The sequence below is a fragment of the Schistocerca gregaria genome, chromosome 2 (assembly GCF_023897955.1).
Source record: "Schistocerca gregaria isolate iqSchGreg1 chromosome 2, iqSchGreg1.2, whole genome shotgun sequence".
NCBI lineage: Eukaryota > Metazoa > Arthropoda > Insecta > Orthoptera > Acrididae > Schistocerca > Schistocerca gregaria.
Window position 1 is genome coordinate 432,192,591 of NC_064921.1, and position 23,481 is coordinate 432,216,071.

Here is a 23,481-nt window from a genome sequence, read left to right on the forward strand (position 1 = left end):
TTCAATTCCTGAACATTTAGATTTTTTTAATACTTTCCTCTCTTTTGATGGAAAATGTAACTACATCTTATGTTTACATCAAATCTGATTTGTGAATATGTCCAATGCTATAATTATACTTCATTTACACTATCTGCTATCTGATTAACAGTCCTTGGAAAAAAAATCCTATGTGTAATTCTGAGTTGTGAAGAGTAGATTTATTTTTTTGTGGTACAAGAGAATAATAACACCTTTACGAAAATGCATTGTTTTCATGGGATATGAATTAAGAAACAATCTTTATTCGTTTATGTTAACCTTTAAGTTCCTTTTGGTTATAGTTCTTGCTCACTAAATAAGTGGCACAAACCAGCAAAACATCAGTGCATTCTACTTCTGTCAAAATGTCAACATATCATGTGAATAATAAGCAAATGAAGCAAAACAGGATTGTTTTAGTTGATTGGTGACTCCATGGAGTGTTCTTTGCACCACGACCAGATAATGGATACAGTTGGAAGGAGAAACAGCATTGGTCGTATTTTTTTGTTTTATTATCCGCAAAATCAATTTTAAACTGGTTTAAGTGATCGCTCTAAGCTTGTTGATACCAGTGCCCAACAATTTTAATTGTATATATTACAGCACTAAGAATGGTCACTAAGTGACCAAAAATCGGTTTTGCGGATAATGAAAGAAAAAAAAAAAAAAAAAAAAAAAAAAAAAAAAAAAAAAAAAACGACCAATGCTGTTTCTCCTTCCAGTTGTTTCAGTTGTCTATGTTGTGTACATGGCAAGAGGTACACAGCAACACAAAGGGAGGCCATGCCACCAACACCACTTGCCTGGGACTTTCTCAGTTCCAAGCAGCCGTCTCCAGATGGCACTTGCCATTCAGGACTACAATCTGCTTCTGTGCCAAGTCCTTCAGTGTGTTGTATTTGTCTACTGATACATGTTGTCAGCTGTCACAGACAGTGCTGTCAACAGTGGACTATTTTGCTCCTGTCTAGCACTGGGAAGGATGGAGGTCCTTCTGCCAACAGGCACAAAAGTTGACTTGCTGTGGAAAATCTGACAGTTCCTGCAGTTTCCCTGGTTTTTATAGTGCCAGCATCTCATGCAATTATGCTACGGATCAAAGTTCCCAGAAGTCCATTCAGAAGACTATAGTTTTGACTTAGCAGTCACTATTTACAGATCAATGGTGACAGTTACTTGCAAATGTCTGCATAGTACTTTCAGTCATAGTGATAATATAACAGAATGCCAAGAGACATCAAAGTTACTTTGAGTTCATTGTATTAGTTGTACAACATCTAGTGCTATGCACCAAAGTTAAGAACAATATTGTATCATAACTACAGGGTGTACATAAAGTCCAGGAATACTTTCAATTATTTATTGCACAAGAACAAAAAATTGTACAGATATCACACATATGTTATTTTGAAGAGAAACCCTGAAAGCTATTTTCATGTATGCCGCCACAGCGTAGTTTGGTAATTTGCCGATAGTCAACATTAGTTATAAACATGGTGAGTTCAGGTGTGAAGCAAGCTTTCTGTCTGTTAGAGTTCGACAAAAACAAGTGTGCTACAGCTGTTCAACGGATGTTTAGAGCCAAGTATGGTAAGAAGCCACCAACAAGGAAGGCCTTTTACCACTGGCACAACAAATTTGCTATGACGAGTTGCTTGTGCCCGGCAAAGAGAAGCGGACGTCCAAGTGTGAGCGAAATGAATATGGAACGCATACGAGAGACATTCATAAGGAGTCCAAAGAAATTGGTGTGTCATGCATCCCATGACCTCAAAATGGCTTCAATGATAGTGTGGAAAGTCCTGCGACAGAAGCTGTCTATGAAACCATTCAAATTGGAGCTAGTGCAGGTCAATGACAACAACAAAAGACAAGCGATTTGAGTTTTGTTCACAGTTGCAACAACTGAATGAGGATGGGGATGGCATTCTTGATCACTTAATTTTTAGCAATGAAACCACTTTTCACATTAATGGGAAAGTGAACCGTCATAACTGTCAAATCTGAGGTGATTCCCCAAAGATAAATGTTTTTTGTGCCTAGTCACGTCGAAAACTGTACACACCATTCTTCTTCACCAAGAGCACTGTCCCTGGATATTCCTACTTGGACATGTTGCAGCAATGGCTGATGCCTCAAGTGCAATCAGACTCTCCGTTCATCTTTCAGCAGGATGGGGCTCCACCCCATTTTCATCGTGAAGTTCGTGGGTACCTGAACACTGAGCTGCCGCATCGATGAATCGGCCACGCTACAGAAGGGGACAGCTGTTTCATGAAATGACCTCTCTGATCACCAGATCTCACTCCATGCAACTTTTTCTGTGGAGACACATTAAAGATCTGGTGTATGTACCGCCTCTACCACGTGAAGTAGGAGAGCTCAATGAGAGAATATGGGAAGCAACTGCCACAGTTGACGGTGCCATGTTGGGACGGGTATGGCAAAAATTCGATTACCATACTGACATCTGCTGGGTCACCCATAGTTCGCATATCGAATGTTTCCAAAAAACACTTTCAGAGTTTCTCTTCAATTGCAATATGTATGACATTGTTACAATGTTTAGTTCTTGTGCAATAAATAATTGAAAGTGTTCCCGGACTTTATGTACACCCTGTATTAATAAATGTTATTGATTATTTATTATTGTTTGCCACAATTCTGTTCTAGTGCCACCCTCTCAAGGAAGTGTAAGATTTGATATAGTAGCACACATAGATGTCGTTAAAGAGAAATATATTAAGTTGAACGGAGGCAATTATGAGAGATGTGAGAGGTTCCAATACGTGGGAGTGCTGGTTATGTAGGATAGCAGAATAAGAGAAGAAATAAAATCTAAGATTGCTGCAGGAAATAGAGTTTACTGGGCCCTGATCAAGATCCTTCAGTATGTAGTCTGGGCAGAAAATCGAAGGTGACTGTCTATCGAACAGTCATAAGACTGGTGGTAATGTATGGCTCAGAAACATGGACAATGACTGTAGCAGAAGAAGAGCTCTTGAGAAGATGGGAGAGGAAAATATTAAGAAACATTTTCGGAGCCCTATGTAAGGCAGGGCAATGGAGGATAAGGAGAAACAAGGAATTGGAAGAACTGTATAGAAATCCTGACTTGGTGACTGAAATTAGGTGTAACAGATTGAGACGGCTGGGTCATGTAGAGTGAAAGTTGGAGGAGTGAGCTGTCAAAAAGGTTTACACAGGAAATCCAAGTGGCAAAAGGAGCAAAGGGAGACCCAGAAATGATGGCTGGAGGATTTTGAAAATGATTTGAGAAAGATTGGAGTCAGGAGATGGAGGAAACTAGCAGAAAATCATCAGGATTGGGCTGTGATCATCAGAGAGGCCAAGGCCCTACAATGGCTGTAGTGCCAAGGAGTAAGAAAGCAAGCATGCATAGCACCAGCTTTTAGAATCATAGTACAAAATAGCTTTTCTGCTACTGCCGATGTTTGGGCTGAATTAGTAACAATCCATTACACCACCTCAACAATCTATACTATTTAAATTGAAAAATTAGAGTTATTTTAATGCATAGTATAGCCATTCAGCTTATTTAGAAAATTATTCTTGTAAATACTGTGAATCAATAGATCACAACAATTGTTGAACACAAACACTTCTTGCACAACACAAACGAACGACGTCTTAATTTTAATAGCAAATTCTGCTTCTAGATTAAATATCACAAATGTCTGCAACATTTTCAACAAAAGAATGCCACTTTTCACAAGGGAGTAGCCACTAAAGTTTTGCATAGAAAACACACAATTATTACAAGGGCATATCACTCCTCATCAAGTCATCAGAAAAACAGACATTTTTGGAGACAGTATAGCATTGCTGTCTTTGCTGAGGAGGAGAAGATGGCTCGAGAGACTGGTGAGAAGATGATAGCTAAAATATTATGAAACAATACAACAGTAGGTTCATAGCTTTTATTATCTGCATGGCAGAATGCAGAGTGTGCCAGTTACATATTATTATCATAGCAGGTACTGACAATTTGAAGCAATCAGACAAGCCATGCCACAGAGTCCTACTTTTTGGTACTCTGTTGTTTCTGATATACATGACAGATCTACTTGCATTGTCACAAGATACACTGCAAGAATAAAAACAGTACTAGATCTGTTAATGAAACGGCACCTAATGAAATAGTTGAAAACATCTGCATCTACTTCACAGAAAGTGTATTATCACTGAATTTTGGAAAGATTCAGTACATACAATTCAGCACTTTTCATAGAACTTCTCAATCTACAAAAATAGTCTTTCCGAACAAAGCAACAGGAAAAGAAAATAGTGTTAAGTTTTTAGGATTACAGACAGACAACTACTTTGCTTGGTAAAACCCATGCTCTAGAATTAATTATCTTAGGTCAGCTGGATCTACTACAAGTGATTTTTTTAAATGAAGAAACTAACTTGTTCTTCATACTTCCACGTAGCTTTGTATGGAAGCAAAATGTCAGTGTCAAACAGATCAGACCAGAAGAAAATAGAAGGTTTTGAAATGTAGTGTTGCAGGATAATACTGAAGATTAGATGAGTTTATCAGGAGGAGGTACAGAATCGAATTGGGCAGAAAAAAATTATGGGATTGGTTTACAAGACACATATTGTGGCATCAAGGAATGCCAATTTATTTACCAAGGGAAGTGTTGAAATTGTAGAGGGAAATGAGACTTGACTGCAGCAAGAAGGTTGAAATGGATGTAGGTTGCATTAGTTATGCAGAAATGAACAGGCTTTCACAGTACAGAACAGCTTGGAGAGCTACATCGTGCCAGTGTAGACTAAAGACACAACCTCAACAATTTTTGAAATTATTTTTCTTAGGAAATTCAACTTACAGGGATTGTATTTTCAAAATAAAGAAACATATCATTAGAATTATAGATGGTGCCAGTTCTAGGACGTCTTTCAGGGACCTCTCCTAAAACCATGGTATTTTGACAACTTGTAATTCCTAACTCAATGCTGTCTTAAATTACGCTATTCACTTAAGGATAGAGCACATGAAATGACATTAGGCAGGCAAACACTCAGAGATTACATTAGGAGGCAGTGAGTTGCGAAGGGCGGCAAGGCTGGAAGTTGGATGGGTGGATAATTTGTGTGGGGAATCACAGAGGAACTAGAATGTTCTAGAATAATGTTCACATAGTTAGACCTTCCATGAACTAAAATAGCCATGGAACAGCTATGTTGAAGGGGAATTCCAGTACTGTCTGCTATGTGTTATCTCAATATATTGAGAATTTTGTAAAATATTCCCTGTAGTTTGTTAACACTTCAGGTAAAGAACTACCTATTTTAATTAAAATACTAAGGGGGTAACGGAGGACAGAACTTAATAAATTTGTTTCCTCTGTTAGATATTGTATGCATTCATTCATTTGCAAAATTGGGTATGTCAAATGGACTCATGGTGAGAGAGCTTGTGTCTAGTGGGAGGGGAGCCAGCTTTGATGTTGCCATGATTGTAATTACAAGTCTCTACTGGACAGCCTTGGAGGCAGATCATGTATATGAATGTTTCATTGGAACTGTTCATTTATGAGTTAGTACCATATTTATCTAAGTACTAACACTTTTCAGGCACTGTTCTGGGCGTCCAAAACAGTATCTGAATAGCAAACAGTTATTATTTCACACTAATTACACAAAATTAATGTGTCATATAGGAAGTGACTATTCACTGAGTGTGGAAGTACAATTTATGATTGTGATGATGTTTAGAATGATGGTAGGTCCACGTTCTTGAGTCAAAATGCTGTTTCCACAAAATGGGTAAGTAATTCCAGTACATGGCTTTGCACTTGCAAGAATTTCTAATCCCCCTCCCACCACTGCTCAATCACGCAGATGATCGTCTGACCATAGACGAGATCATACACATGCACATTCAAGCAAACAACTTTCACACACATGACCACAGTCTCTAGCTGCCAAGGCCAGGCTGGCAGTCTTTTTATTACTGTCACCATTCTATTCTGGATTTTTCATTGTTTGACAAATGGATAGTTTTTTTCTGTAGTGAGTATCTGTTTCATGCTAAAGATAATCATTAACATAACTGATGTAAGAATCTTTAACAGCAAACAACTGGAAAGAAGTAGGAAGAGGTTGGAAGATGACATACACACATAAGAAGTTCAAAATATGGGGTTTGCAGGATCATAGGGAGATCTGAAGCAGAATTCCCATGTATACAGTTTAGGTAAACTAGCATGGAACTAAGTACTCTTGTGGCAGATTCTGGCTTATTATTATTTATTTGCAATTGATCTTGCATGTAGAGCATGTTTTTAATATTATACTTAATGTAATTTCAAAGCCTTAATCAATGCAGCTCCAAGCAGATATTGGCTAGGCAGAAGTGTTCCCAAACATAACAAATAACTGTTACACCAGCCGGTGAGCTCATATTATAGGCAGTGCACATCAGCACACTGTCTCTTGTGAAGTGGTGTGGGATTCAACTGAAGCTTGTTGTCTGACAAAACAAAGACACTCTCCAAGCATGCAAATACAGTTACAGTTGATATATTAAAAAGTGCCTAAAGAGAAATGATTTCCACAAACAGGATTACTGGGATTTCCTTGGCAAAAAACAGTTAAATTTTAATATAAACTTGTTTATTAACCTTAAAGAATGAAAAGATTTACTTCAGACAAGTTTTGGAATGGTAACTAAATTACCAAAATTTTACCAAGAATAAAAGAGTCATTATTGTTGTAAGACACTGCCCACAGTAAACAACCACCTCAAGGGAAGTCAAGAATTTGCAAAGTTGGGTATGTGCATGTTTTTAGGCAACTTAATAAAATAAACATATAAGATTTAATTCAATGTCTGTCTGTCTTTGCTTATGACTAACCTATATCCCAACTCTATGTTTTGCTTATTCGCCATTTTTATTTACTTATTCCACTATCCATCCATGCACAGCATAATACAGTATGTATGTTGTCCAAATGAACATTTAAATTTTATATGCTATCATTACAAGGAAATGGAACATACACGTATGTACATATAATAATACACAAAAACATAAATAACAATTGGAACAAGTACCCCTGCTGGAAGTAGTTTGGGATTCCTTATTTAATGAGCACATTGTGGAAGCAGTTGTCAATATTCACAAGGATCTCGTCCACACCGATTCATGGAATCAAGAACTAATCTGATCTAACCATGTAATGAATTTTCTGCCAGTGATAGCACTGACAGAATGATAAAAGGCACTCTAAGCTCTGGCATTAAATTGTTTGAATCCATTCAGCAATAAAAATGTTGGTGTAGGGAAGGCAATATAACAAATATAAAACAACACATTGTGAATCTTTATCCTTATTCTTCATATTCAGGGTAAAGGTAGTATAGGGAAAAAATTACTTCAGTGTCTAATTGTTCCAGTTCTCTGGTTGTTTCATTTTTATGGGGTAATAATGTTGTTCTGTCTCCATAGCAATAACACCAAAAAGTTTTCTCCCAGAAAACTCACCCAGTAAAATAATATCAGAAACTAATTGTAACAGCTTACCTTAGTGTATGATGTTGTAGATTCAACTGAACTTTTCCTATTCTTGAGCTCAGACAATACATTTGTGAAAGCTGAGTGTGCATTTTTAGTGGGGCTCATTTTCCTAGGTGAAGATGCAGCTTCTTTGATAGGAGAACCCTGCTGAGGAATCTGAAAGATTATAACCTGCAGTTGAACGATGGAAAATCCAGAATGAAATGTAACAATATTATGAACAGGATTACTGCTACCCACGATATAGTGGAGATGCTGAATCGTAGATAGGCTAAACAAAAAGACAGTCAGAAAGGGTCATGAGATCTTCTGTCAACAGGAAAAATTTTTCTCTTTGACTCCCACCACTTCCACATACTTAGCTTGCTAGACCTAAGAGAAGAGGCTGTCACTGACCCATCAAATACAAGTTGATTATAACTTGCAATTAATGCAGTAATATGTTTTACCCGCTACAAATGGCTTAACATCAATGACTTTACTTTCTGACAGTCTTTTTGTTGTGCCTATCTGTGACTCAGCATCTCCGCTATATGGTGAGTGAGCAACTGTCTTTTTCATAATATAATTTGTAGTAGGTAATATATTAATCTGAGAGATTCTTCAGTACTGAGATCCAGTTACTGAGGAATAAGAAAGAAACAAGGACAAATGGAAGATATTCTGGGTGTCTTAAAAGCAGAATTTGAAGTCATCAACAAAGAAGTTATAATCTGCATATACATTTATACTCTATAAGTCATCCTACAATGTGTGGTGGAGGAAAAAAAAGTTCTATAGCTGTAATATGATACTCATATCTACAAAGCTTTGCCTTTAGCAACTACTGCACTGCCTACATGATCAAGGATGACCTTGTAATTTTGTACTGTCTAATGAAACTAAATATGTATGTCAGACCTGTGGGGGTTTTGGTGGCTGTTTACTTGTAGGCCCATTGGCGGAGGCAGGTGTCGCAGCATACTGCAGCACAGATGTAGTCTGGCGTTTTTCAGTTGACCAGAGTTCTCCATTTTCCGGCTCTCGAAAAGATACCTAATTTTTGGGGGGTATAAAATGATCCTTTAGAGATAAGTACAGTTATTAACATGTGTTGAAGGTTTATAATAAAGATGCAAAAAATGATTAGTAGATTCTTCGAGATTCAATATTAAGCCTGAATTTAAAAAAATACATTTTTTTAAGGACACTGAATTTTAGTGTGATTTACTCCTGACAACAGTTCCACTTCCATAAAATTACATAACTCATTGTGAAAACATCTGGTTCACTGCAGTTATTATATTCCTCTGTTTTATAACCACAAGTTAAGTTTTATTGCAAAGTGAAATGCAGGGCTACAGAAAATCAAATGGTATGGCATATTAGTGCCTATTTTTATCCAATGTGAGTTATGGATATGGAAATTTAGAGATCCCATACCATTTCCGATAAATTATTAATGCTCATCAGAGATGAGTAAATTTTTTAAAATATTTTATTTTGTTTACTTAAGGCAACTCAAACTGCTGCACATTTCAATCTTAAAATTTCAAGACTCCTGCATTACTTTAGTGTTTTCTGAACACTGCAGCTCACCAAAAAGTTAAAAAAGTGTAAAAAAAGGACTCATTATTATCTTCTTTCATGGATTATTTTTGATTTCTTACTCAAAATGAAAGAATTTCTATGTAATATTTTTGAAGAACATACACAATTTAAAATATTTAGAAATAACAAATGGCCCCATTAAAAGAAATAGCTAGCAAATTTAAATTATCCTTGCAAATCATATAGCTGCTTTCTTTTTAATGTTGTGAAAAAATTATTTTTGTTTTCAAGTCTGCTCTGAAATTCTGATGTGGTACAGGCTTCTCCTGCTCTTTGGTTCACCAACTGCATGGCACAGGTTGCCATACTAAACTTGCTACACAGCTGCATGTTGCTATAACACATCTTGTTTTTGAAGAACTACTTACATCAGAAGTTACTGGTACCTCCAAAAGTAACTTTCAAAATCTTTTCCACATACTGAATCAGTCATGCAATGCAATGTTACAATTTAACATTACTTAAATAAAGAAGATAATTAAATCACAAACAGTATCCACCATATTACCATGCACTTGCATCAGACAGACACCAAGAATATTAAGAAAATAAACTGTGTCAAAGTGACAAAAGAAAGGCAAGCAAGTGTTGCAGATTCACATGTAGTGCCTGTTACAGAAATTAATGAACATTTACAACAAGCTCAGTGCAACCAATATTGTGATATGTCCCACATATCAGTTTATTGCCCTCAATGTAAAATAATATGCCACTGGTTACAAAGCCAAATACAGAAGTAGACCAGAAGAAGCTATGAGAATAAAATGTGTGACTCACTAGAACATAGACTAAACAGCACATAAAATAAAGTTGATGTTCTAAGCACAGCACACAGTAAGTACATGGTGAATGCTCTTCCAGTCCAACAAATGTAATTTGTTACTGAAAGTGGAACAAGAAAAAAGTCACCCAGTTTATACATCTGTCTTGTCAGCTGCACCGCACACCAACAAGCAATGCTATCTGCAAGCAAGTCTGCAAGTGTCAGTGAAAATCTCATATTTTAACCAGTCACAGTCATCTCTTCCACTACAGTCAACAGCACCCTGTCTGCTTTGTTGAGCGGGTGACAGTGCACCACATCTCTTGACTTTTAAATTCACTACATGAGATTAACTCACCAATGCAGTTGTAGATGTAGATCAGTTTTTATGAGAGCTGAATCATTTTATAATCAGATGGATTCTCATCAGTATCAATATGTCTTGTGCTGAGCACTGAAACATTCCAGTAATTGACCAGGTTTGGAAGAATTCGGGTATCATAGGATCACAAGATCTTCTGTCAAACGGGAAAGCTTTTCCTCTTTTGCCCCCAAGAGTGACACATAATTAGCTTCGTGGACCTAGACAAGTGGCTGTCACTGACCCATCGAATAAAAGTTGGATTATAAAGGGATATTAATGCAGCAATATGCTGAACCCACTAGAAATGACTTTACATCACTGTCTGTGGAAGTAGACTAATGGTCAATCAATCTGTCTTTGAAAATGTTAACTACATATGATAGAGGAACATCAAGAGTTTTTGGCTGATGATTAATCTACAATAATATTATACCTTTGGGAATGTTTCCAGTTAGACTGTTCCCATCTCCTGTTTCAAAATTGGTCAGTTTCTATCTCTATGGTCAAATGAGCAACTCATCTGATTACAGAAGCTAACATTTTTGGTCAGTTTGTCAGTGACTATTCCTAATGCTACACAGTTCCGTACTTCGGCTGCATGTGCCATTTTCTCATTCAAGATATCAGCTAATATTCTGTACAAAATTATTTAGCTGATATTAAACTGTTTAATTAGAATATTCTACGTGTTCTAATGCTGTAGCTATGGCTTTAATACTATGCATGAAATTTGAAACATGCTGAGCTACAATAGTATGACAGCGGACATCTCATATACTCTCCCTTCTCTTTTCTCAAGTATGCAGCTGCCCCGCTACTACTGAAGATAACGGCGTCTGTTCCCCATTATTGAATAATTTCCCTGACAAGTAAATAGTTAAGCAGTATAACACAGATATTGAAATATGATAAGCTTTAATTTCTGTATATTGTCTATAACTTTTTCTTCAAACAGAGAGGAAATTAACATTCTTCTAACTTAAGTTTAACTATCTAAATGCAATCAGCAAAGCATAGTTATTTTAAATTTTTTCCCCCGGGAACATCACAAAAGGATTCTACAAGCTATAACAGTTGCAATCAATTCCTTCCCTTATCCTTGTTGTGGTGAACAAATGGTTTGTTTCTATTTATCACACTATTATCAGGACATCATAGCCCGTAAGAAAGATACTGTATTTACTCGAATCTAAGCCACACTTTTTTTCCCGTTTTTGTAATAAAAAAAAAAAACCACCTGTGGCTTAGAATCGACTGCAAAGTAAGCGGAAGTTCTGAAATATGTTGGTAGGTGCCGCCACAAATAACTTCTGACATAGAATATATGTAGCGCTACACAGGCATGCTTTGCAGGCACAAAGATAAATACTGGTGCCAAAACCTCTGCTTCAGTAAATAAATTAAAAAAAAAAGGGTAGAAGACGAGCTTTTTTTCTCCACACCGAATTTCGACCACTGCATTTTCACACATTATCCAATGAAGTAAATACAAATTCTGTATTGTTCATCTTCGAATGTAGCAGCTTTTTAATGTACTATGAAAATCCGACTGGCAAGAGTGTTGGCGATGTTTGTCAATGTGACCAATTCTACATTCTGAATTTTTTCTTACCTGTGAGAAGAGATGGTTCCCAATGGGATCTTTTATGAATTGTGAATCACATGCAGTATTCTCTTCACCATAAGAATAATACTAATATAAACATTTTGCCATGTATTGTTTCGTGTTTGCTACTATCTCGTTTAAATCCTGCCTGGCTAATAAACTTCGAAACTAGAGTGAGATAACAGCAAACGCGGAAGAATACTCATATCATGTCATGTTTATATTCATATTATTCTTATGCCTAATAGTGATACGATCAGAAATGAAGCACGGCAATTGACTAGATTTTAAAATCTAAGATGACTGTAATTTCTGTGCAGAAAGTAATGTACTAAAGAGGCGTCTGCAAAGATTTTCAAATGGAGACAAATATTCGATAAACTCTCATTCAGAACATTTTCTATCAAACACAGTTTATTATTTGGTCCATGTTGATCATTATCAAAGAAAGCAGCAGTGTAAATAACAACAAATAGCACTCTCTTGTCAGTGTTTCGCTAATGAGACAATTCCTCTCTCTCTCTCTCTCTCTCTCTCTCTCTCTCTCTTTCTGTTTCTATCTCTTTTAAATTGTAAGCGGCGGTGGCGCGCACCAAGGCAAGCCATGCTGTGAGCGACAACGAGTCGTGAACACTCATTATCAGAATGCGACAAACAATGCATGACACAGTGCAGTAATGCATTTTCAGCTTGAGTGACATAAACACCTATAACAAAGAGAACGGCACTTATCAGATCAAAGAAAAATAAGCAATCAATTCAAACCAGCCGAGCACGTGAAAAACGAAGGTTACCCATATAAATTTGGACGGAGTGCCTGACACATAGCAATGGCTACCTGGTAAAGCTTAACTGCTAAGCTTACGACTCGAACCAAACTACTGTAGCTGTATCGTCATACATTCATCCTAAATTGTGTCTCATATTACAATGGACCAACTTTGTTTCGATCTGGAGGTGCAGCCTATAACTTCTCTCTCCCCTTGAATTTGGAGTCTCAAAGTTCAGGTGTGGCTTAGATTCGGTAAAATTTATGTTCCTTGATTTCGAGTTTCATTTTTCAGATGCAGCTTGGATTCGAGTGTGGCTTAGATTCGAGTAAATACTGTAAACTTTATGTCTTAGCTTGCTTTTAAATGTTTTACAACAAGTAAGGAAAGGGACAGCTGCAAAAGCTATTATTTTCTTCTTCTGTTTTACATGTACTTTCACAAATTGGTCTGGACTGTAAACAGCAATTGTTATCATTCTAATTCTTTCAAAAACTTATCATTTATTCACTTCATCAACTTGTGATATGTAGTGGTGAGGAATCGGATGTAATAATACAAATTATTTGAAAAAAACATTCATTTTCTTCAGATATTATTTGCTTGGTATAGTGGCAATTCCTGGTTTTAACAATATACACTATTTGTGATCAGCATTTGTCTTATAATTATGTTGCTGATTTCACTGTACTCTTGGTGAACTAAGAGCTGAGAAAGTCAAATATTAAAGAAAATGCAAATATAAGTACCATATATTAGTGATGGAAGTAATGGGCTCGCAAAACAATGAAAAAGTTTAATTCAACTATCAAATACTTCCTTGCAATGTTTAAGAATATGAAAAACTTCTTTACATGCTCTCCTACATTCTCAATGTCTCACAAAGAATGTAAAGTAAATGTTAAAAAAAATATTTTGATCAAGGCATCTTCTTCTGTCTTTGTATTAATTTTTGAAAGTGTGGAAGCCTATTATTTCTACATTTTCATCCCAGGTTTTCCTTTGTCATAAATAATAAAATGTTTCACATTTAATTAAATATGTCAAGCACTTTCAACAAAATAAAAATGTAATGATTTCAAAGAGACTGCTGTTAATTCTAAAAGACAATTAAAAGTAATGACTAGCTAATGAGATTTTGAAATTTAAAAAACAGCAGTCAAGTCACAAAAATCCATAACTCATTACAGATCTAGATTTCAATTATAACATAGTCATCATTGATGCTAAAATACAAAAATAGGTAGAATCAGAACAGGTACAAAATGTGTATGTAACACAGTTATATCAATCCATATCAAATAGAACATAATAATAACATACCATTACCAGAAGTGTCATACAGGTATCAACATGTCAGAACATTAACATGTGACAAATGACACTAGCGTTTATATGGCAGAAACAAAAGTACGGCCATTGCTTACCAAGGGTCCAGAGGGCACGACTATGTGTCATCGAGAACCTGTAGTGCCTTCTATTGGAATATACATCCAAGAAGCTATATTTTAATTTTCGTTGAACACCATAAGCTTAAAATACGGTGTATATGTGATATGCAAATCACACATGAAATATATAAATGCATAAAAACAAGCAACAGAATTGACTTGCAAATACATTTATGAAGGACACATAGCGTCCTCTATGAGATTACATTGTGACAAAAGCATTTTGAATTTTATAATAAGACTAATGGATTAAAATCTATTTACAAAGTTTTATACAGCAAATTTCAGTAATGTGTCAAAAACTATAAAGATTTACTTCAAATAAAATCTAAAAAATTTACAGTAAAATAAGATAACATAACATTGTATCACAAGTCATCAGGCACCCTCTTCAGGATTGCATTTGAGTGTGGTAATAATTTCCAGAGCTCTTTGTTAAAGTGCCAAATATTTGGACGAATATTCATTTACACACTTTCATATTTCTAATGTTACAAACTTCTAAAATTAAAATAAAGAAAACAAAATAGAAAATAAAATAAAATAAAAAAATGTAGAAGAAAATTGTCATGGTACGACAATATACAAAAACTGTCAAAAAGCTACTGCATTCTCCATAACTGATAGAGCTCCATCTCTGTGTACAAATAACAGAATACAGAACATAGTCAAAAAGCTAGCACATTTTCCATACCCGATAGGGCTCCATCTCTCTGGCAGCATAATGTCAAGTCATCTACAAATATGTAAAAACAGAACCATTATGTGAAATATAAAACAGGATTACATTGTTATCATATCAACTGATGTTAAAAGCAGTAAAAAGTACCCTGGAAACAATCATTTGGAAGACAAAAACAAAACAGTACGAAGTGAGAACATTAACTTGGAAAACAGCAATAAAAAAAAGAGACTTCCCTGCTATTTTATGGAACATTTAGCATGGATATTGCAGCTATCTTTATAAAACACATTTCTTTTTTGACAACAGTTAATTTAGGGCTGATTTTGACTAATGGTGTTGGCAAGAAAAAAAATTATATATTTCATGAGTCTGGTGTGTATATAATCCAGTGCTCCAATTGCAATGTATGCTATGTGGGATAGATCAGGTGTACAATAAAAGTTGACATCAGCAAACATGTAGCTCTGGAGAGGAGGGATAGAGCAGGTAAACCCAAATTTTGCCACCCATGTAGTTGGGAGTAGATGTCTCATGTGAAGTTGCTGCATTGAGCCGAGAAGGGAAGGTTTATTGACCCTCTGGCAACCACCTGCTTAATGAGCAGGTGATAGTAAAAAATACCCACTTTTGGGAGCTTTTTGTAGGAAATAGTATCTTGACTGTCCCTTATACAACACACTGTTAATTTATTGTATGAGTGAACTGTTTGTATTTATTTCAGTTTTGTTCTTGTCTTCCAGATGACAGTTACTTTACTGGTTTTAACATCAGCTGGCATGATGATAATGACAGTCCATTTTACATTTGACTTAATGGTTCTGTAATATGCTGTCAGAGAGGTGGAGCTCTATGAGGTATGGAAAACCCATTAGCTTTTTGACTATGATTTGTATACTCTTTATTTGTACACTCTTATTCAACAAATACTTTTTTTAAGTTTTAAATCTTGTCAATGACGCAAATATGAGAGTGTGTAAATGAATATTTGTTTAAATATTTGGTTCCATAATATAAAGCTCTTTAGATTACTACCTCGCTCGAATGTAATCACAGACTCTTATTGCACGATTTTATGATGTGTTATTTTACTACAGATTTTTCATCAAAATAATCCCACAGGAGACACAACATGTGCTTTATGAATGTGCCTGCATGTAAATTCTGTTGCTTGTTTTTATACATTTATGTATTTGCTCTGTAATTTGCATAGCACAGAAACTCCGTATTTTAAGGTTATGGTCTCTAACAAAAATTCAAATAGAAGCTCTTACATGTATACTCCAATAGAGGGCACTACAGGTCCTTGACAATGCTCATTGATGTTGTCTGTGCTAGTTGCAAGCAATTACCTCACTTTTGTTTCTGCCATGTAAAGGCTAGTGTCAGCTGACACAAGTTAATGCTCCAACTTGTTGGTACCTGTGTAACTCTCCTGGTGATGGTATGTTATTCCTGTGTTCTAACTTATATGGATTCCTATAACTGTGTTACATACATGTTTTGTACCTGTTCTGATTTTACCTGCTTTTACATTTCAGCACTGATGGTGACTCTGTTACAGTTCAATTGTAGATGTGCAATAAATTACACATTTTTACAATTGACCACTATCCTTCTTTAAATTTGAGTATTCAATGGTTGCTGTGGACACAGGCATCCAATGGATTCCAATTAGGTTAATGAGATTTTGTTTAAAAATGAGTAAATACAAAACACTGTGCTAACAAATACTTGATACTGGAGGCTAACAGATTCACTTCAACACCATCTAGCAGGAATGATTGGTCATTGTGTTATAATGCCAACTAGGTAGGGGCAAAATGCTTGAAAGTACCTTCGAACTCCTGTCTATAGAATCATAAGCAGGTACCGGCGGAGGTGCCGGAAATTGGTGCAGTCCAGACACAAGATGATGAGAGGCCTGGAAAGGTGCAATGTTAGAGGGATATGTTCAGCTTACCACCAAGCCAGCTCTGGTAACATTTGCTCAGGTTGGATTGACTTATGCATCAAAGGTTGCGCTGCTAACCAGAATTTAAAAAAAAATAAAATAAAAGCAAAAATTTCAACACTTTTTATAAAATGAGATTACATATGCCTATTTTCATCACTACAAAGATAGATACTGTTTATATAACAGAACATAACAATTCAACAAATCAGAGTTTGTCCTTCAGACCCTGATTTATTTCTTTCTCTTCTCCAACCGTTGGTCCACGAGCAATAAAGCATGTAACATGCATGATGCTCAACTTTGCTTACACCCCCATATGCTCAAATTTCTCTGAATTTACAGGCATGACCACTGCATAAGGTATATATGGGAGAAAGAACTATGTTGAGCAACTTTGTTTGCAGAATGTGTGTTCCCAGAATTTCAACAATAAGTTTTCCATGTTTCACAAAACCTCTCTACATGAATGTGCCACTTGGGTTGAATAAATACCTTTGTAACATTTATATGCAGGCTAAATGAACCTATGATAAAATATCTGGCTTTTTTTTTCCCCACTATCTCCTTTCGTAATTACAGTTATAACATTCTAAGAGTGATTTCCATGACCTCACTTTTCATTCTGTGACAAGTCTTGTTTTTGGTAATGAGTTTATTCCAAAATATATCCACAAGTTAATAAACAATATATTTGTCTGTGATGATGATATTACAAAAAATACTGATTTTATTCAATAGGAAGTCTTCAATCCAGGAATAAAGCTATTCTGATATTCTAAAAGCTCACATTCTGTTCAACTATTGACAATTTGAAACTATTTCAGTTGTCTTCAAGACATTAAGGAACATGGCATCACGTCAAACACCATTATCTACTGCCTTCTGGATCTCACAAATTGTTGTAACCGCAGAAAAGCCAAGTCTAAATGCAGTTGTTCTCAGACGATACACCAGAAATCATACGGGGAGATAGAGTTAACAGGGGACGCCAGGCGTGTCAGAGGGGTCACAAAAGATAACGATGCAGCCAAATAGCCGAGGCGGCGGTCCAAGCGGCCAGGCAGCTGCGCGTGATAAGCAAGGATGCAGACTCAGCTATTAAGATAAACAGGGCGCTCTGGGCAGGTCCCTTAATAAACAATAACTTGCAGTATCAACACTCTTGGCTAGAGGGAGAAGTCTGGGAGCGGAGAGAGAAAGAAAGAGGGCCCTAGGTGGGGACCGCACTACGTCATGAGGAGCCAATGAAGGGCTCAGGACGCAGTGCGTGACCATATAGGGAGAGGCCCCTCTACCCCTCCACCCAGCTTCTGAAGAAAAGTACTGAAGTTAATACTAAAACAATCCCTAATAAGGAAAAGTTGCACTCGACGCTACGTCATGCCAAGCGCTGGCGGGGTCGAAGGGGAAGAGCTAACAAAACTCGGAGGCACGCCGCTCCGGGGATCTCTCTCTCTCTCGGGTTTAGGCAGCGACGGTAGTCAGCGTGAGTAGCAGCCGACTTGGGCTGAGGGCGGGCTGCAGGCAGACAGTTGGAGATAGTCGCCGATGAGCGTTTAGGCAGCGACCGCGGGACTCTGACGTAGAGTGCTAGTGTGGGCAGCAAAGTGCTGGAAAGTTCTATCAGGCAGCCAGAACGGTGGAAGTCAGTCACCGTCTCTGTAATGGGCTTGGCTATTCTGTAGGTACAATCACTACGCAGTTAGGGTGATCTGTATTCTTTATGAATAAATTAGAACTTTTATAACGTCCATACGAGTTTACTTCTACCAACATCCTAGCCTTGTACCTTCACACCAGGGAATTTAACATCTCAGCCAGATCAAAAGTCTCCCTCTCAATTAGGTCAACCGGCTAATTCCCGTTTACGAACCGTGTCGCTCAATCCCTCGCAAAACCCACGCTTGGGACGCGACATAAATAAAAGTTTTGGTGCCAGGTGTGGGGTACCACAAAGGCATATAGGCAAAAAGGAGATAGGAGCCAGTAGATTTTGCTACAGCGACTGTGGCAATTAGCAGGAAGTTGTGGCGACTCGCAACTTTCAGCATTAGTAGCCCCACTACGACAGAGTCCAGAGAAGTAGTCCGCGCGGGTGCAGGGCAACGCAGGATAGCGGCAGCACGACGCGGAGCGACGAGGCACAGAGGTGCCTAAGCAGCCAGCGTTCGAGACCGGGGGTCCGGGCCGAGCAGCGGCAGCAGCCGTAGCAGCGGCAGCCGAGGCGAGCGACGGGGTCGGCACAGCCCAGCAGAGCGGCGGCCGACGCATCGCGGCAGTGCGGAACAGCGCGGGCATAGAGAGCACAGAGACAGCGCGGAGCAGCGCGGCACAACGCGGGACAACGCGGATCAGCGGAACAGACGGCGCACCACAAGAGAAGCGGTACATATAACATTATATTAAGAATTTTGTATCTTGTATTGTAAAGTGCTAACATAGTTAAGTTGGTAAGATGGCCCAAACTAACGAAGTTCCGTCATCCTCCAGTAGCGGTAAGATATCAGTGAAGGAAGCCTTGTGTATAGTTCCAAAAGTGTTCAAAGGAAATAAGAGAGATCTTAGGGAGTTTATTGAAAATGTAGACGCTGCATTTGAACTTGTGAATCCGGAGGAACACGAAACGTTACTGAAGTTTGTTAAAGCCAAAATAACCGGAGAGGCCAGATCGAGGCTGCAAGTAAGGGAACGCACGGGGACATGGCAGGAAGTAAAACATGTTCTAGAGGAAAATTATGCGAGTAAGCGTACCATTGACTACTACGCGTGCAAGATATTTCACTCGAGACAGGGACAAGGAGAGCCAATTGCGACATGGGCAAGCCGAATAGATGAAATGCAAAGGGATTTCAGGGAAGCAGTAAGCAGAGTTACGGCTAGGGAGAACTTAAAGGGCGCAATAGAACTGGTTGACTCACTAGGAAGAGCATGCTTTATACAAGGGTTAAGCAATGATAGAATACAGACGATAGTAAGAAGTAGAGGCGATGAAATCACGCTAGCAGCGGCCGTGGAACTAGCATTGCAAGAAGAAAGTGCAATACTGTCAATGAAAGAGCGGGGACTAGCCCCAAGAGTAACTTTCAACCGGGGAAAGGAAACGGTGAAGAATACCAGAGATATTAGAGATTTGAAATGTTTCAATTGTGGATTGAGAGGGCACATGGCAAGCAAGTGTAGAAAGAATAGGCCAGAGGGAAGAGTACGGATAATGACGGGCAAAGAGTTTACGAATTTTTGTTACGGGTGCTACAAGCCAGGACATACAGACGCGGAATGCCGGGTAAGATTAAGAAAAATTCAGCCGATAGATACAAGAGACTTTAGAGGAAATCATAGGGAAGCTGATGGAGGGTTACGAGAGTGGAGGTGCCCACAATGTAATCTACCAGGGAACTGTGGAGTTCCGTGTACGAGGGTAAAAGACGTTGCTTGTTTCAAGTGTAAGCGGCCGGGACATTACGCGAAAGATTGTCACGCAGGGCCCTGGCACGCATGGAGAAAAGGCAGGGTGCCAGTATCGAGCAAAACCGGTAAAGTGGTGCAGGGAAACTAAGAGGCGGCAAGGCCGCACAGTCGGGCCTTGTTGCGATAGGTAAACCCTCAGTTAGGGTAATCGACTGTGCAACAGAAAATGACGTTTTGGTTTTATACTGCATAGAATTAAAAAGGTATTTGAAGTTGCTAATAGACACTGGAGCACAGTTGTGTCTGCTCAAGAGAACGAGTATTCCGATAAATAGTACACTTGCAATTAATGAAGCGGAAAGGCTTCGGCTAAAAGGTGTAACCAGTGAGGCCGTCAGCACAATAGGTACGGTACAGGTACACTTAAGTGTGGACGGTTCTGAGCAAGTAGGGCAAAAATTTCATGTGTACGGGAGAGGATTAGATATTCCGTACGACGGACTGATAGGCAGAAATTTCTTGACAGAGCATAGAGTTAAGTTAGACTATGCAGGTAAAATAGTGAGACTAAAAGGGCGAGATATACCCTTAGTAGTAGAGGAAGAGCCAAAGGGACATGAGAACGAACAAGATTCAGAAGTAGGCGGGGAAATAGGGCCCCGAGAGGAAAAAATAATGTTATTAAAGGTGGAAGGAAATGTAAAAAGGGGAATCGAAAAGGAAATGATTATTCCTAGGCAGGAGATTGCACAAGGGGTACATGTACCTGAAGCGTTAGTAAAAGTGCGAAATGGGAAATGCATAGTAAGTGCATTAAACTTATCAGAAGACAGAGTGCAGTTAGGAAACGTCAGGTTAATGACGGAAGAATTAGAAAAAGTAGGGAAAATACGCGAAGTAAAATGTTGTACTAATGTCATAGGAAAGACAGAAAGTCGTACTAGTGTGTTGCGAAGGCAATTAAGAATGGATCATTTGAACGCTGAAGAGAAAAGCGCTCTAGCAGAGGTTTGCGCGGAATACGGAGATGTATTTCATCTACCAGGGGACAACCTGTCCTATACTTCCGCAGTGAAGCACAGAATACCGATTGCACCGGAACACGCGGGAAAGGTAGTAAACGCTAGACCGTACAGGATCCCGGAAGCGCAAAAGGAAGTGCTAAGGGAGCAAATAGAGCAGATGCTAAGAGATGACATAATTGTCGAGAGTAAGAGCGCTTGGAACGCACCGTTACTGTTAGTTCCAAAGAAGCTAGACGCTAGTGGCAAACAGAAATGGACAATCGTAGTGGACTACCGACGATTAAATGATATCACTGTAGGCGATGCATTTCCACTACCGAATATCTCCGAGATACTGGATCAGTTAGGGCAAGCTAAGTACTTCTCGACGCTTGACCTCGCAAGCGGGTACCATCAAATATTGACGGACGAGAAGGACAGAGAGAAAACGGCATTTAGCTCAAACTATCAGCATTACGAATACAAACGAATGCCGATGGGACTGAAGGGAGCCCCAGGATGTTTTCAGAGACTGATGAATACAGTCTTGGCAGGTTTACAAGGAGTAAAATGCTTTGTATATCTAGACGACATAGTATGCTATGGGAAAAACCTGCAGGAGCATAACGAAAAGCTCCGGGAAATATTTGACAGGTTGCGAGAGCACAATTTGAAGCTGCAACCAGACAAGTGTGAATTCCTGAGGAAGGAAGTAATCTTCCTAGGTCATTGCATCACTGACAAAGGAATATCACCAGATATGGCGAAGGTGGAGAAGGTGAAGTTCTTCCCACAGCCAAAGACAACTAAGGAACTAAAAGGGTTTCTCGGATTGATAGGTTACTACCGCCGTTTCATTGCTAACTTCAGCAAGATTGCGAAACCTCTCCATGAGCTCTTAAAAAAGGGAGTGGAGTACCGATGGAGCGAACGTCAGAACAATGCGTTCGAAGAACTAAAAGAGAAATTAATAAACCCTCCGTTACTTCAGTACCCTGACTTTACGAAACCGTTCATCATTACAACGGATGCGAGTAACGCAGCCTTGGGTGCAGTGTTATCGCAAGGTAAGAAGATTGGCGAAGACTTGCCCATCGCATATGCATCCAGAGCATTGAACAAAGCCGAACTAAATTATAGCACAACGGAAAAAGAGTTGTTGGCTATAGTTTACGCAGTAAAACAGTTCAGACCATATGTATATGGCAGAAAGTTCACTGTAGTGACAGACCATAAGCCACTAACGTGGATATTTAGTGTCAAAGATCCGAGTTCGAGACTCCTGAAGTGGAGACTGAAACTCGAGGAGTATGATTATGAAGTAATATACAAGCCAGGAAAGTTAAATAGTAATGCGGATGCGCTGAGTAGAATAAGGCATGAAGGGAAGGAAGAGATAGATGCGAAGCAGAAGGTGGAGACAGAGATCTCGGCAGCAAAAGCAAATGGGGAAGAAAGTTTCGTAAACGTGCGGCAAGCACAAGTGTCGAGTGAAATAGAACAGGAAACGGATAGTGGTGAGGAAATTAGTCCCGAAGAAAAAGAAAATATACTAAAGGAAATGCATGACAATCCCTTGGGAAGTCACCAAGGAATGCACAGGACACTCGAAAGAATTAAAGCATACAAGCAGTGGCGCGGAATGAAGCGTGACATTGAAAATTACATTAGGAAATGCCCATCGTGTCAAAAGAATAAAAACACGCAAATGAAAACTAGGATGCCCTTAGAAATTACAGACACAGCAGAAACAGTATTCGGAAAGTGTGCGATGGATATAGTGGGTCCACTAGATGTATCTAATACAGGAAAAAGGTACATGTTAACATTCCAAGACGATCTGAGTAAATTTACCTTAGCAATCCCAATTGACAGACAAGATGCCGAAACAGTAGCTGAGGCATTTGTGGAAAACGTAGTATTAAGGTATGGAATTCCATCAGTATTATTAACAGATCAAGGGTCTAACTTTCTGAGTGATGTATTTAAAAGTGTATGTAAATTGTTGAAGGTAAAGCGTATAAATACTACAGCGTACCACCCTGAATCAAATGGTGCACTAGAAAGAAGTCATAGAACTATTGTAGAGTATCTCAGACACTTTGTAACAGGAGATCAAAGTTCTTGGGACAAATGGGTACCGTATGCAATTTTTGTGTTCAACACTACACCACACAGCAGCACAGGATACACACCATTTGAATTACTATACGGAAGAAAGGTTAACATACCAGGAGTACTGCAGCAAGAAACACAGCAGGTAAGTTACAATTATGAAATGTATGTAAATAAACTAAGAGCGAGAATGC

The 23,481-nt window shown here is 38.3% G+C and overlaps 1 protein-coding gene across 8 annotated transcripts in view; it reads right to left on the reverse strand.

Annotated features, from left to right (window-relative positions):
* Positions 1-23,481, reverse strand: part of LOC126324633 (unconventional myosin-XV) — a 921,967-nt gene that overhangs the window by 258,315 nt on the left and 640,171 nt on the right. For 5 of the 8 annotated variants that reach the window (XM_049995079.1, XM_049995082.1, XM_049995077.1 and 2 more), the window contains 3 exons: positions 16,641-16,727; positions 8,478-8,612; positions 7,584-7,733 (listed from right to left, as the gene is read on the reverse strand). In XM_049995079.1, the coding sequence (XP_049851036.1) occupies positions 7,584-7,733; positions 8,478-8,612; positions 16,641-16,727 (372 nt within the window). The remainder of the gene's footprint in view (positions 1-7,583; positions 7,734-8,477; positions 8,613-16,640; positions 16,728-23,481) is intronic. The other 3 variants (XM_049995081.1, XM_049995078.1, XM_049995084.1) reach the window with 1 other exon arrangement.